We start from the raw sequence: 13,185 nt of genomic DNA, 5'->3' as shown, positions 1-13,185 counted from the left end.
CTGCCACACACCGGGTAAATATTCGAGGGGCCAGGGATAGCCCAAATGGCAGAACCCTGAACTGATAAACCTTGTCCATGAACATGAAACGAAGGAACAGTCTGTGATGAGGGGCAATTGGAACATGAAAGTAAGCAACTTTCAGATCCATCGTCACTAACCAGTCTCCTGCTGAGACAGTCTGAAGGACATCTGCTACACGCAGCATATGGAAGGGTAAAACTTTGAGAAACCGGTTCAACCCCCTCAAGTCCAGGATCGGGCGAAATCCGCCCTCTTTTTTGGGCACAAGAAAATAAGTGGAGTAAAACCCGCTGAGGCAAGCCTCCGGTTCCACTAGCTCGATGGCACCCTTCCGCAGAAGGGTGACTACCTCGTGACGTAGCAGAAGGGATTTTACGGGATCTCTGACCACAGATCCCGCTGAATGTAGGGGGCCGGCATCGAAACTGTGTGTGTAACCTCTGAAAAGCGTGGACACTACCCAAGGGTTTGTGGTCTGCTCTTCCCAGCAGAGGAGCTGCTCTTGGGAAAAGAGTCCGACGACCGACCCCTCAGGTTCAAGTTCCGGCGGCGACTTGGTGCAGAACCCCTTGGCCCCTGAGCAGACGGACGTGTGGCTGCAGGGCGTTGCCGATTTCCTGGCACTGTGACCTGCAGGCCCCTGGGCTTCCCAGACGGATGAGCAGTCGGCCGTAGGTATGGGTGAATTACCTAACCGTCCAATTCGGGCAGCAATGTTATAACTGCGAGTCAGAAGATCGTCAGTCAACCTGCACTGTTGCTGGGGGCAGCGTGCATCCGGTCTCACAGCCTCATCTGGAGAAACTATCAGGGCTGCAATGGCAGGCTCAACTGGAGCTAGTTGTTCCAAGCCATAGCTGCCAGCATCATGCATTGTTGCCAGAGCCCTGCCATCGCTTGTATGATGGGAGAGAACCCTCGAGTCAGGCCAGCATCTGTGGAGCTCCGCAATGTACGGGTCAGAGGGAGGCACCACAAAGGCCGAGGTGTCGGGGCCCTGCCTGAAAAAAGCATTTGACATTCGGGTAGGAACCGGGGCTTCACAGTGCCACAGCTGGACACTGAACCTAGAGAAGAGGTCCTACTAGAACCCTCTGAAAAAGCATGAGAAGCCTGTGAGGCACAAGCTCCCCATGCCCATCCCCATCAGCGTCACCAAATAGGGTACATGATGCTGCTGTGGACAGCGCATCCTCCTCCTGAAGGTGGGATGGACCTGCAACAGGGTTAGCCACGAAGGCTGGCGCACCGGGCTCTGTCTGTAGGTTAAGCAAGATGGCCTTAATTTGCGCAAACTCGGTGGTGAGAGCATCCACCTTATTAGCCAGAGCATCAACCTTCCTTGTCTTCCGAGGAGGATCGCCAGACGCTGAGCTGGCATGCTTAGCAATGCCGGTGGCTCTACCTGAAGAGGGCAGGTCTATTGTGCCCTCAGCCTCAGCCAACCTGGAGAGTCGCAGTGCATGAGGCATAAAACTGCAGTTCATGCACGGATTACCGGACACCCCCTCTCTTAGGTGGTCAATGCCCAGGCAAGCAGGACACGCTGTGCATCCTCTGCCTGAAGGGGGGCCATGCAGGAGACACACAAATGGCAGTCCATTCTTCTCCAATTTTTCCTTAATATGAATTAATATTATTAATTTTATTTATAATATTATTATATAAATAATAATTACACTAATTATTATTATGTGAATAACAACTATACAAATTATTATTATATGAATAATAATTACTATGATAATTATATTAATTATATAAAAATAATAATTACATTAATAATAGTTATATTGATAACCTCTGAGCTGCGGCGGCTTCAATGAAGGAACTTCACTCCAGGCCAGCGAGCGCACAGGCCTGGAGTGATCAAACTGTGCTGCCAGTGAATCTAACTGGAGCAACACCACAAAACGCAGCGTGCACACTGTGCCGGCGATGCAACGCAGCCGCTCAATATGCACACTCAAAATACTGGCCGCCGCTTAGCAGCAACGTGCCGGGAGGTCCGCTAACGATGCTAACAGAGCAGCATAGCAACACAGTAGATTAATCGGAGCAGTTTAATCACTGAAAAAAGACAGCAGCGTAGCCGCGGAGCTACCAAGTCTGAACCAGCACACAATCACAAGGCGAAACACCGCCGATGACTTCAAGTGTACGATACTCACCACCTCAGGCAGCCCCTGGTAAACTGGTCACTAAGTTCCAGCCCCACTTAAAGGGAAAACAGCGAGTCGCAGCTTCTAGCGGACGAGAACACTCGCGGCGCCAACCTTACGGTTTCGAAGCTACAAGTGACAAGCTGTGAATAGGAACAACCGACCTGCTATTGTTATCTGCAATCGCAAGAAGATAGAAGGACCAGATCACCTGATGACACCGGTAGATATAGAATCTCCGGGTCATCCAGGGGTCACAGGTGACTTTGTTGATATAATTACTCAACTTGCGCATGCGCGAGATGGAACATCCAGTGCTTTAAGCACCGCCTCTGGCGGTCAGTAAGGATGAAATAGAACATAACCTTCCGCGCTATAAATACACGCAAAACAGCAACAAAACCTACAGAATGACAGAGAAATTCACGAAAGAACTAAAATACCCAAGTGGAATTCAAAGACATAAAACTAAAAAGATAAGAACACAAAAATACACAAAACCACAGAAATGCTCTAAACAGCATCAAAAACACTCCAAACAAAAACACAAAATGTCAAAAAATGAAGAAAATCACAAAAAAAAAGTCAATAGCAAGTGTAAAAAGAAGTGTCTGAGATCCTTTTTTATTGTGTGTATGTGTGTCTGTGTCTGTGTGTGTGCCTGTTTTTGCAGGAAATGTGCTATGATCGCCGCCCACTATGGCTTCAGTGACGTATTTGATAATTTGATCATTTCTCTCTGCAAGTTCACCACTCTGAGCAGTGAGGTAAGAACATTATAGACATATATATACAGTATATATACTGTAGACATATTACATGTTACATGCACTGAGCTGCTTCTGTTAGAAGTTTAGATTAGGAACAACAACATTTATTTTCAAACAGTTAAAACTCTTTCTAACTGTTAAAATCCAAAGAGGAACCTAAAATATATATACAGTATTAAAGAAAGGAAACTTCTACTTGTTCTTTGTCACTACACTAAAACTCTGGAGGTGCAGATACTCATTTATTTCTTTTTTTAAACATTTCCTTTCTATGACAGAATAGACGAATGGGTGAATAATGACATTGGACTTAAATTTAAACTGATAATGAATCAAAGCAGCACAACAACAACAACATGTGTTTTTTTTGTCAAAGCACTTATTTATTTCAAAATGATTTAGTTTTAAAAACTCACCTCCATGATTGGATTTGAAGTCAGTTCAAAACTTTTGACTTTCATCCCTAATGTCTTTGAGATCAATAACACTAAATAAAACACATAAATAGTCATAATGAGAAGCTAAAATGTAGCAGAAACTAAAAGAGCATTACATGATTAAACTGGATTAGATATGAAACTAAATAATGTAACATGGAACTAAAGTGTAAAAATAATCATTTAAAATGACTAAAAATATATATTTATTTGTTTTAGTTTTTGTCACAGATTTGAAACGTTTTTTTTATTTCCTGTGTTTTTGACTATTTCACTTTTACATTTGTTTTTTAAGCAGTTAATTAGTTTAATTTCTTTTTTTAGTTTTAATTTATTCATGAAATATGTTACATTATGAAATATGTATATATTTGTTTCCTGTATTTTGGATGATTAGTCATGAATTAACACTTTTACATTTGGTTTTCCTGCAGGTGATTAGTTTAATTTAGTGTTTTAATTTTTAGTTTTTTATGAAATATCGTGTCACTTGTTGTTAGTTTATTTCCTTTTTAGTTTCCTTAAAATGATCCTCCACTATTTTTACAAATGTGTCCTAAAACCTTTTAAATGTCCTTGATAGTAGATCTATGTCTAACAAAACCACCATATTTGTTTTATTAACTTTAAAAATGGGACTAGTTTACCGTTATAAAGCCTGAGTTTCATTGGTGTTGATCTGCCCTCCATCCAAGACTTATACCTGTCCAGGGTCAGAAAACGGGCAGGTAGCATCACTGCAGACCCCTCCCACCCTGCACACAATCTGTTTAAACTCCTCCCCTCCGGCAGACGCTACAGATCACTGTACGCCAAAAACTACCCGCCATAAAAACAGTTTCTTCCCCCAGGCTGTCACTGTGATCAACACAAAACAGTCATAGAGTGTCAGACCTGGTTCTGTGAAATAACCCTGGAACTAAACATAACAACCCTGGATCAATCTGTCACTGTGAATGTTCATGTACATAATATTTAATTTAAATGTTCACCTACACTACTCATCAATGCACTATTGCGCTATTATTATTATTATTATTATTATTATTTTTATTATTTAGTTTTGCACATATTTGTGTGACCACAGGGGGCGACAGTTCCATCTCTACTGATTCATAGACGTTACAAAGAAGAGAAGAAGAGCAAAACATCTGGACTTAAACCATTAAACCTTCACCTTCATTTCTGACTGGAACACCAGTACTTTACATCAGACAGATTTTACTTGGGTCAGCATTAATGAGCAGCTGTAGATCCTGGTTGTCTGTATTTACATGTAGGAGCTCTTCTTCTCTTCTTCATACCGTCTATGAATCAGCAGAGATGGAACTGTCGCCTCCTGTGGTCACACAATTTTCTGGGCACGGATTTTGTTTATCCAAACTTCTGTAAACAAAAGATTTACATCAATTTTTTTAGTATGTATTGATTTTTAGATCAACCCAAAGTAGCACAAGTTATTTACACTAAAAAATCTGTTAAATGATCCTGAATGCTTCACCTCATATAGAACTCAATGGATTAAAATGGACGATTTTCGTCATCAATGATGTCATTCCAACATGGCGGCGCACAGACTCTATAACGGTAAACTAGTCCTATTTTTATAAGTTAATAAAACAAATATGGTGCAAAATACTGTGTTTTGTTAGACATAGATCTACCTATAAGGACATTTATAAGGTTTTTGGACACATTTGTAAAAATAGTGGAGGATCATTTTAAGCTTTTTGCTTTACTAGTGCACATTAACATGCACGTGATTAGTTTAATTTAGTTTTTTATTTTTTATTTATTACATTATTTACAGTGGGAAACACCCTGAAAAAGTTTGAGATGCAGAGTGGATTGTTTGATGACGTGTCATCACCGTGTGTGTGTGTGTGTGCGTGTGCGTGCGCGTGTGCGTGCGCGTGTGTGTGCGTGCGTGCGCGTGTGTGTGTGTGCACAGTCTGTGGAGAACCTTCCCACAGTGTTTGGGAGCAACAGTAAAGCTCAGACTGCAGCTAAGACGATGTTCGACCTGTCTCATCGTCATGGTAACATCCTGAGGGAGGGATGGAAGAACATTCTGGAGTCCATGCTGCAGCTGTTCAGAGCGGAGCTGCTTCCTAAAGCCATGGTGGAGGTTAGAAGTCAGTGTGGGTCCTCTACTGCCCCCTACTGCTCACCCCTCACCACCTCACCTCTCGTTTGTTCCCAGGTGGAGGACTTTGTGGAGCCCAATGGAAAGATTTCTCTACAGAGAGAGGAAACGCCCTCTAACCGGTCAGCACTCATGTGTTTAATAACAAGTCTGAAAAGGCATTACATTCAGGATTCTCAATAAAATGTCTAAAATCAGTGTTTCAAAAGTCTTAAATTACACCCATAAATATGATTTTATAAATGTAATTAGTCTCACATTTTAAAATAAATAGTAACATTCATTTTTTTGTTTTTTTCAAATGTATAAACAACATGGGAAAATGTAAATTTAAAGATTTGTCTTGTTTTTAGGGCCTGAACTACAACAGTGTGTAGGACCCTATTGCGTGCGTGCACTAATGTGAACTAATCTAATGAACTAAAAAACCCACTAAAACTGTGAATATATATAACACAGAACACCACATGACAACTGTTTTCACCTTTATTTTGACTGTAGTTTTGAATCAGCAGCTCAACAATAACACACGGTTTCAGTTTGGACCGTGGAGCAGAAGAGAGATATGAACTAATCACCATGAATAAATATTATATTCCTTGTAAAGACAGTAGTTCTAACAACTGGTAAAATGATAAACTGATGATATTACAGCCTGTGAATACAGTACGGGGACACATTTACTCTGCCTCTGGGTCCTAGTGCCTGCCGACCGATGAAGCCTGTTCCGTTTACCGAGGTCTGTGTGTGTTTAGTAAGTCTGTGTGTCTATGTCTCTGTCCATCCACTCTTTTCATTATATCCATGTCTTTTAAGGCTCTTATTAAATAGTGTTGCTGTAGTCTGGGCCGCCGCCATCTTGGATTATGTCGTCACCAGCGCGTCATCACCGCAAATCGCGCAAGCGCAGAATGACTCAAATAACAGTAAAGAGGTTTTATATTAGTCTATTTTATTCTTAAAGTGGTGTTTTTTGTGGCTTTAGACTCCAATTACATTTATGTATATAATATGTTCCCCACAATATAAACAGGTTCACAATATAATTATTTTTATTGTTTCTGTTTCCACTGTGTACAGAATAATAATAATAATCTTTCTTAACTAGAACTATTGATTGATTTGTCACATGACTGTTCCAGGGTTTGTTTTATTTAGTTTCACATCTACCTGTAGATCTATGTTTTTTACACTGATGACAACTTGTTTGTAGTTTTATTTCAGAAAGTTTCACTTTTTCAGTTACAGCTGGAAACCTTTGACTATCCTAGTTACATTACAGTAACCACATTAAACTATATCAACTAAGTGAATTAATAAAACAGGCCCATTGGTTCTACCTGGATAGTCACGTGTAACCACAGATCAATCACTGAGTATTTTTTAATGTAATTATTACTAGACATTAAAAAACTGCTCAATCAAAATAAAAGCACTTTTGATTAAAAATTATAATTGAGTATTTATTTTATTTTATTGTTCCTAAACATTTCAGGCAACCCTAGTTTTATTTTATTTCCAGGCGACCCCACATGGGGACACGACCCCAAGGTTGAAAAACCCTGCTCTAAGGACATTGCTGCAATTGAATAATAATAAAAAAAAAATGTAATTAAAAATATACTTTTGATTAATATTTTTTAATATTATTGTTACTAGACATTTCAGGTGACCCCACATAAGGTCTGACCCTAAGGTTAGAAACCTGCTGTGTCATGTTTACTCATTGACTGTAACGCTACTGTTAGTTCATGTGTTGATGGTGTGAGTAATGGATGGTTCTCCTCCATCAGGGGTGAGTCTGCAGTGCTGAGCTTCGTTAACTGGTTGACTCTGAGTGGAGCTGAACAATCTGGACTCAGGAGTCCGTCCACAGAGAACCAGGAGGCCAAGCAGGCCGCCATCCTCTGCATCAAGGTACCAACGTCTACCACAAAGCTTCTACTGCTCTAGATCTACTGCTCTAGATCTACTGCTCTATGTTTACTGCTCTAGATCTACTGCTCTATGTTTATTGCTCTATGTTTACTGCTCTAGATCTACTGCTCTATATCTCCTGCTCTATGTTTACTGCTCTATGTATACTGCTCTATGTTTACTGCTCTATGTATACTGCTCTATGTTTACTGCTCTATATCTACTGCTCTATATCTACTGCTCTAGATCTACTGCTCTATGTTTATGCTCTATGTTCACTGCTCTAGATCTACTGCTCTAGATCTACTGCTCTATGCTTACTGCTCTATATCTACTGCTCTAGATCTACTGCTCTATGTTTACTGCTCTATATCTACTGCTCTATGTTTACTGCTCTAGATCTACTGCTCTATATCTACTGCTCTATGTTTACTGCTCTAGATCTACTGCTCTATATCTACTGCTCTATGTTTACTGCTCTAGATCTACTGCTCTAGATCTACTGCTCTATAATTACGGCTCTAGATCTACTGCTCTAGATCTACTGCTCTATGTTTACTGCTCTGGTTCATCTGAATAATATCCACTATTATCCAAGAATGTTTATTATTATTATTATTATTATTATTATTATTATTATTATTATTATTATAGTCATCTTAAAGATGGAAATCCTGGTTTTAATCACTAATAAAATGGTTCAAAGTGACACAAAATGGTGGAAAATGTGGTGAAATGTGATTTTAAAAACCACAAAAATTGGTTAAAAGTTGTAAATTAGAGTGAATAAAAACAGACAGAAAAAGTGGTAAAAATGGTTCAAAGTGTCAATATTAGCTTAAAAGTGGCAGAAATGGGGGGAAGGGCGGTTGGGGTAATGTATTTAAATTTAAAAGGAACAATTAGTTTAAAGTGGCAAATAATGGTCATTAAAAATTGCTAATGTGGTTAATTTGGTAAAAAAATAATCATGAAATATGTTGAAAAGAGGTTAAAAGTGACAATAATGGGTTGATATATGTAACATTAGGTGTAAAAGTGGTGGAAAGGGTTTATAAGTGCTGAACATGTGCAGTAAATATATTGATGATGTAGAAGTGTCAGAAATAGGAGGAACATAGCAAAAATACATTAAAAAGAGCAAAAATATGGCAAGAAAACGTGATGAAAAATAGGTTAAAATATGATGCGTTTGGTGTAGTTGCAGAAAAATGGTCAAAATGGTCTAAAAATATTCCTAGTTTCTTGAAGGTATCTGGTGACCCCCTCTCAGTGCCTCACTAACCCAACCCGTGTCCTGAACCGTGAGCATGAAAAATAGAATACGTTTTTTTCTTTGCTCTTTATTAATAAGGCATTTTATTAATGTTCAGACATTTTATGAGATTTGATGTCACTGGTTTCATAAATAATATTTCTATGGGATAAATGGGAGGCTAACGGTTAGCATTGTGGCTAACGTCTTCTGAGGTAATCTGATATGATTTCAGTGCATCTCTCCTCTTTTAGTAAATCATTTAGTGAAGCATTTGAAATGTTAATTAATAACAGTAGTTAACTCTATTTACTGTATTTATGCCTGGTAGGAAGTTTAATATCAGTAAATTATCTAAACAGAGAATGATGAGGAAACGGAAACAAAGGGAAAAGTTTCTATTTCCAGTGAAACTTACAGGATCATTTATTACATTTTATTGTGAATTAGTTTGTACTTTACAGAAGAACAAAAACCTTTCAGTTTTCAAATGGAAATGTGGAATTCATATATCAGCAAAAAAAGAAAGAGTATCAGATAATATTTGACTGAACTTAAAATCTGATATAATCATTGTTTTTATTGGAGCTATTGAACGTATTTTTCCACATATTTTTCATGTATTTCATTTTATTTAATGTAACTGTAGAATATTCTAATGTTTGAGTTAAAATGTGTGTAATTAATGATCCTACCGTGGTAATCTCTAAGGTGTGAGTAGATATGAATGATTATGCTCTGCTCTCTGTGGATAACGTGACTTTATTGTATGTTTGCAGCAATGTGACCCAGAGAAACTGATCACTGAGAGTAAATTCCTGCAGCTGGAGTCTCTACAGGAGCTCATGAAGGTTAATAATCATCATTTCAAGCTTTTAATTCAGTCCTCAAAACCATTTTACACTGGAAATTATAGATTTGTATTCATTTAAAACAGGAACATAAATTATGATAAGTTCATGGAATCATTAAGGTTGAATATGACATTCATTCAGAAGTTTATTATTATTTTTAGAACAAAAAAAGTTGTTTCTGGCTTGTTTCGTTTTTCTATAATCAGCAAGTTTTAGACAAATCACCAGTTTCAGAGCAAAAAGCTGAGAAAACAGACATTTTCTAAAAAAAACTCTCTCAGTAACTTTGACGCAATTTTTTTTTTTTTTGCTTTTTTGAAAACTATAACATCTGAACATTGGTTTCCTTCTAAAAAAAACAACAACACTGAGACGAGGCTTTTGATGGCAAAATGATTATTATTTTAATATCTGGCTCACAGTTGAATGTTTTGCTTACTGTATTTTGTATCTCCTCCCCCCGTCAATCACACAGACATAACTTCCTCTTCCTCCCGACACACAGAAATGACCCGTTAATGTTAGGCTAATGCTAACGCTAGGTGAATGCTATTGTTAGGCTAATGCTATTGCTAGGTTAATGCTATTGCTAAGCTAATGCTATTGCTTGGTTATTGCTAATGCTAGGCTAATGTTAACGTCAGGTTAATTTTAATGCTAGGTTAATGTTAACGCTAGGCTAATGCTAATGCCAGGTTAATGTTAATGCTAGCCTAATGCTAACATTGGGTTAATGCTAATGTTAGGCTAATGCAATTGCTAGGCTCTTGCAAAAGTTAGGTTAATGTTAATGTTAGGCTAATACGATTGCTAGGCAATTGCTAAAGTTAGGTTAATGTTAACGCTAGATTAATGCTAACGCTAGATTAATGCTAACGCTAGGTTAATATTGACATCAGGCTAATGTTAGGCTAATGCTAACACTGGGTTAATGCTAACATTAGGCTAATGCTAAGCTAATTCAATGCAACATAGGCCAGCATCTGCATCCTCACTTGCATTTTCTTCAGGAAGTGCAAATATTTTAGTTATTATTATTATTATAACCTTTATTTAACCAGATCTGTCTCATTGAGGTCAGTTATTTCTTTTGCTTGAGAGACTTGGCCAAGAAACAGTTTTAATAGAATACATGATTTAATACATGTGTACATATAGACACAAAAGATACAAATCTGCAAAATAAGTTAAAATAAAACATGGGATATAATGGGATTTATCACAGACTTCAGTACATTTAATGGAGCAGATGAAGATTCAAGCGTGAAATGTTGACAAATGCTAACCACCAGAAATCCAATATGGCTGCCGTTTATTTCCAAGATGGCGTCCCTTCCTTTAAAAAGCAGCCACAGAGCAGCTTGTATTGAATTCAAGTTTGCTTTATCTTTACTGACACATTCCTGAATTAAATTCAATTGAAGAACATTTCCAGCTTTTCAGAAATTCATTTTTACAAGATAAGCTTGGACATTTAAGACATACCATTAGTTGAGCCGGTGCACACATATTAAACATGTCGGATTAACTGTGGAACATAAGTCAGTGATGAGTAGGGCTGTGCATTGCCATGAATCTGACGATACGATTCACGATGTGCATGTCACAATACAATATATACGATACTAAACAATACGATATACATCACAATATATCGCAATATCAATAATTACAAATGTCACCTTTTCAAGTACAAAATGGGATGAGATACAATTTATTTCATCGTTTTTAAACTTGCGAGAACAAGTAAATGGTAACTAACTGTAAATCAAGCACCAATACCAAAAACAAGAAGAATGTTTATCAAACTGTCAAAAAACATTTTTCAAAAAGGTTTAACTTTTCTGATTCTGTCAAATTCTTTAATTCTTTAAAAAAAATTGAGGAGTGATGTAGTTTAACCGGGTCTGATGGTGCATTCACTGACACTTAGTGACTGGGTGTTTACGTGCTATGCAGATGTTAGCGCAATTAAATTTTGTTTTCTTTTAAAAAAAAGCAGTATTAAAAATATTGATTTAGTCATTTTTTGGATTGATATGATAATCGAGCAGTGAAATAACGCAAAATATTGCAGTTTGTGTAAAGCCTCAGAGAGCAGTCAGAAACGTGGGTGAAAAGCTTGTTAAGGTGTAAATGTCTAGAACCTATGATGACTTCTCTTCAGGCGCTGATCTCAGTCAGTCCTGATGAAGAAAACTACGATGAGGAAGACTCTGCATTCTGCCTGGAAATGTTGCTGCGCATCGTCCTGGAGAACAGGTAGGAGAGAGAACCATTACTCAACTATAGATGTAACAACACAACACACCAACAATAATCACAATACACCAACAATAGTCACAACACACCAACAATAATCACAATACACCAACAATAATCACAACACACCAACAATAATCACAACACACCAACAATAGTCACAACACACCAACAATAATCACAACACACCAACAATAATCACAACACACCAACAATAATCACAACACACCAACAATAGTCACAACACACCAACAATAGTCACAACACACCAACAATAGTCACAACACACCAACAATAGTCAAAACACACCAACAATATTCACAACACACCAACAATATTCACAACACACCAACAATAGTCACAACAAACCAACAATATTCACAACACACCAACAATAGTCACAACACACCAACAATAGTCACAACACACCAACAATAGTCACAACAAACCAACAATAGTCACAACACACCAACAATAGTCACAACACACCAACAATAATCACAACACACCAACAATATTCACAACACACCAAAAATATTCACAACACACCAACAATAGTCACAACACACCAACAATAGTCACAACACACCAACAATAGTCAAACACACCAACAAAGTCACAACACACCAAACAATAGTCACAACACACCAACAATAGTCACAAACACCAACAAGATTCACAACACACCAACAATATCACAACACACCAACAATAGTCACAACAAACCAACAATAGTCACAACAAACAACAATAGTCACACACAACACCAACAATAGTCACAACAACCAACAATAGTCACAACACACCAACAATAGTCAAACACACCAACATAGTCACAACACACCAACATATCACAACACACCAACAGAGCACAAACACACCAACAATAGCACAAACACCAACAATAGTCCAAACACACCAACAATAGTCACAACACACCAACAAGAGTCCACAACACACCAACAATAAGCACAACACACCAACAATAGTCACAACACACAACAATATTCACAACACAGCACCACAATAGTCACAACACACCAACAATATTACAACACACCCAACAATAGTCACAACACACCACAAATATTCACAACACACCAACATAGTCACAACAACACCAACAATAGTCACAACACACCAACAATATTCACAAACACACCAACATAGGTCCACAACACACCAACAATATGCACAACACACCAACAATATTTCACAACACACCACAATAGTCAAACACACCAACAATATTCACAACACACCAACACGAGTCACAACACACCACAATATTCACAACACACCAACAATAGTCACCAACACACCAACAGATATTCACACACACACCAACAATAGTCACA

At 38.0% G+C, this 13,185-nt stretch overlaps 1 protein-coding gene across 3 annotated transcripts in view; it reads left to right on the top strand.

Annotated features, from left to right (window-relative positions):
* Positions 1-13,185, top strand: part of gbf1 (golgi brefeldin A resistant guanine nucleotide exchange factor 1) — a 164,048-nt gene that overhangs the window by 125,526 nt on the left and 25,337 nt on the right. For all 3 annotated transcript variants that reach the window (XM_028467807.1, XM_028467806.1, XM_028467808.1), the window contains 6 exons: positions 2,860-2,953; positions 5,345-5,521; positions 5,597-5,661; positions 7,333-7,456; positions 9,491-9,562; positions 11,733-11,827. In XM_028467807.1, the coding sequence (XP_028323608.1) occupies positions 2,860-2,953; positions 5,345-5,521; positions 5,597-5,661; positions 7,333-7,456; positions 9,491-9,562; positions 11,733-11,827 (627 nt within the window). The remainder of the gene's footprint in view (positions 1-2,859; positions 2,954-5,344; positions 5,522-5,596; positions 5,662-7,332; positions 7,457-9,490; positions 9,563-11,732; positions 11,828-13,185) is intronic.

The sequence above is a fragment of the Gouania willdenowi genome, chromosome 15 (assembly GCF_900634775.1).
Source record: "Gouania willdenowi chromosome 15, fGouWil2.1, whole genome shotgun sequence".
Lineage (NCBI taxonomy): Eukaryota > Metazoa > Chordata > Actinopteri > Blenniiformes > Gobiesocidae > Gouania > Gouania willdenowi.
The sequence above is the reverse complement of the archived record's forward strand: the minus strand, read 5'-3'. Positions and strand labels throughout refer to the sequence as shown.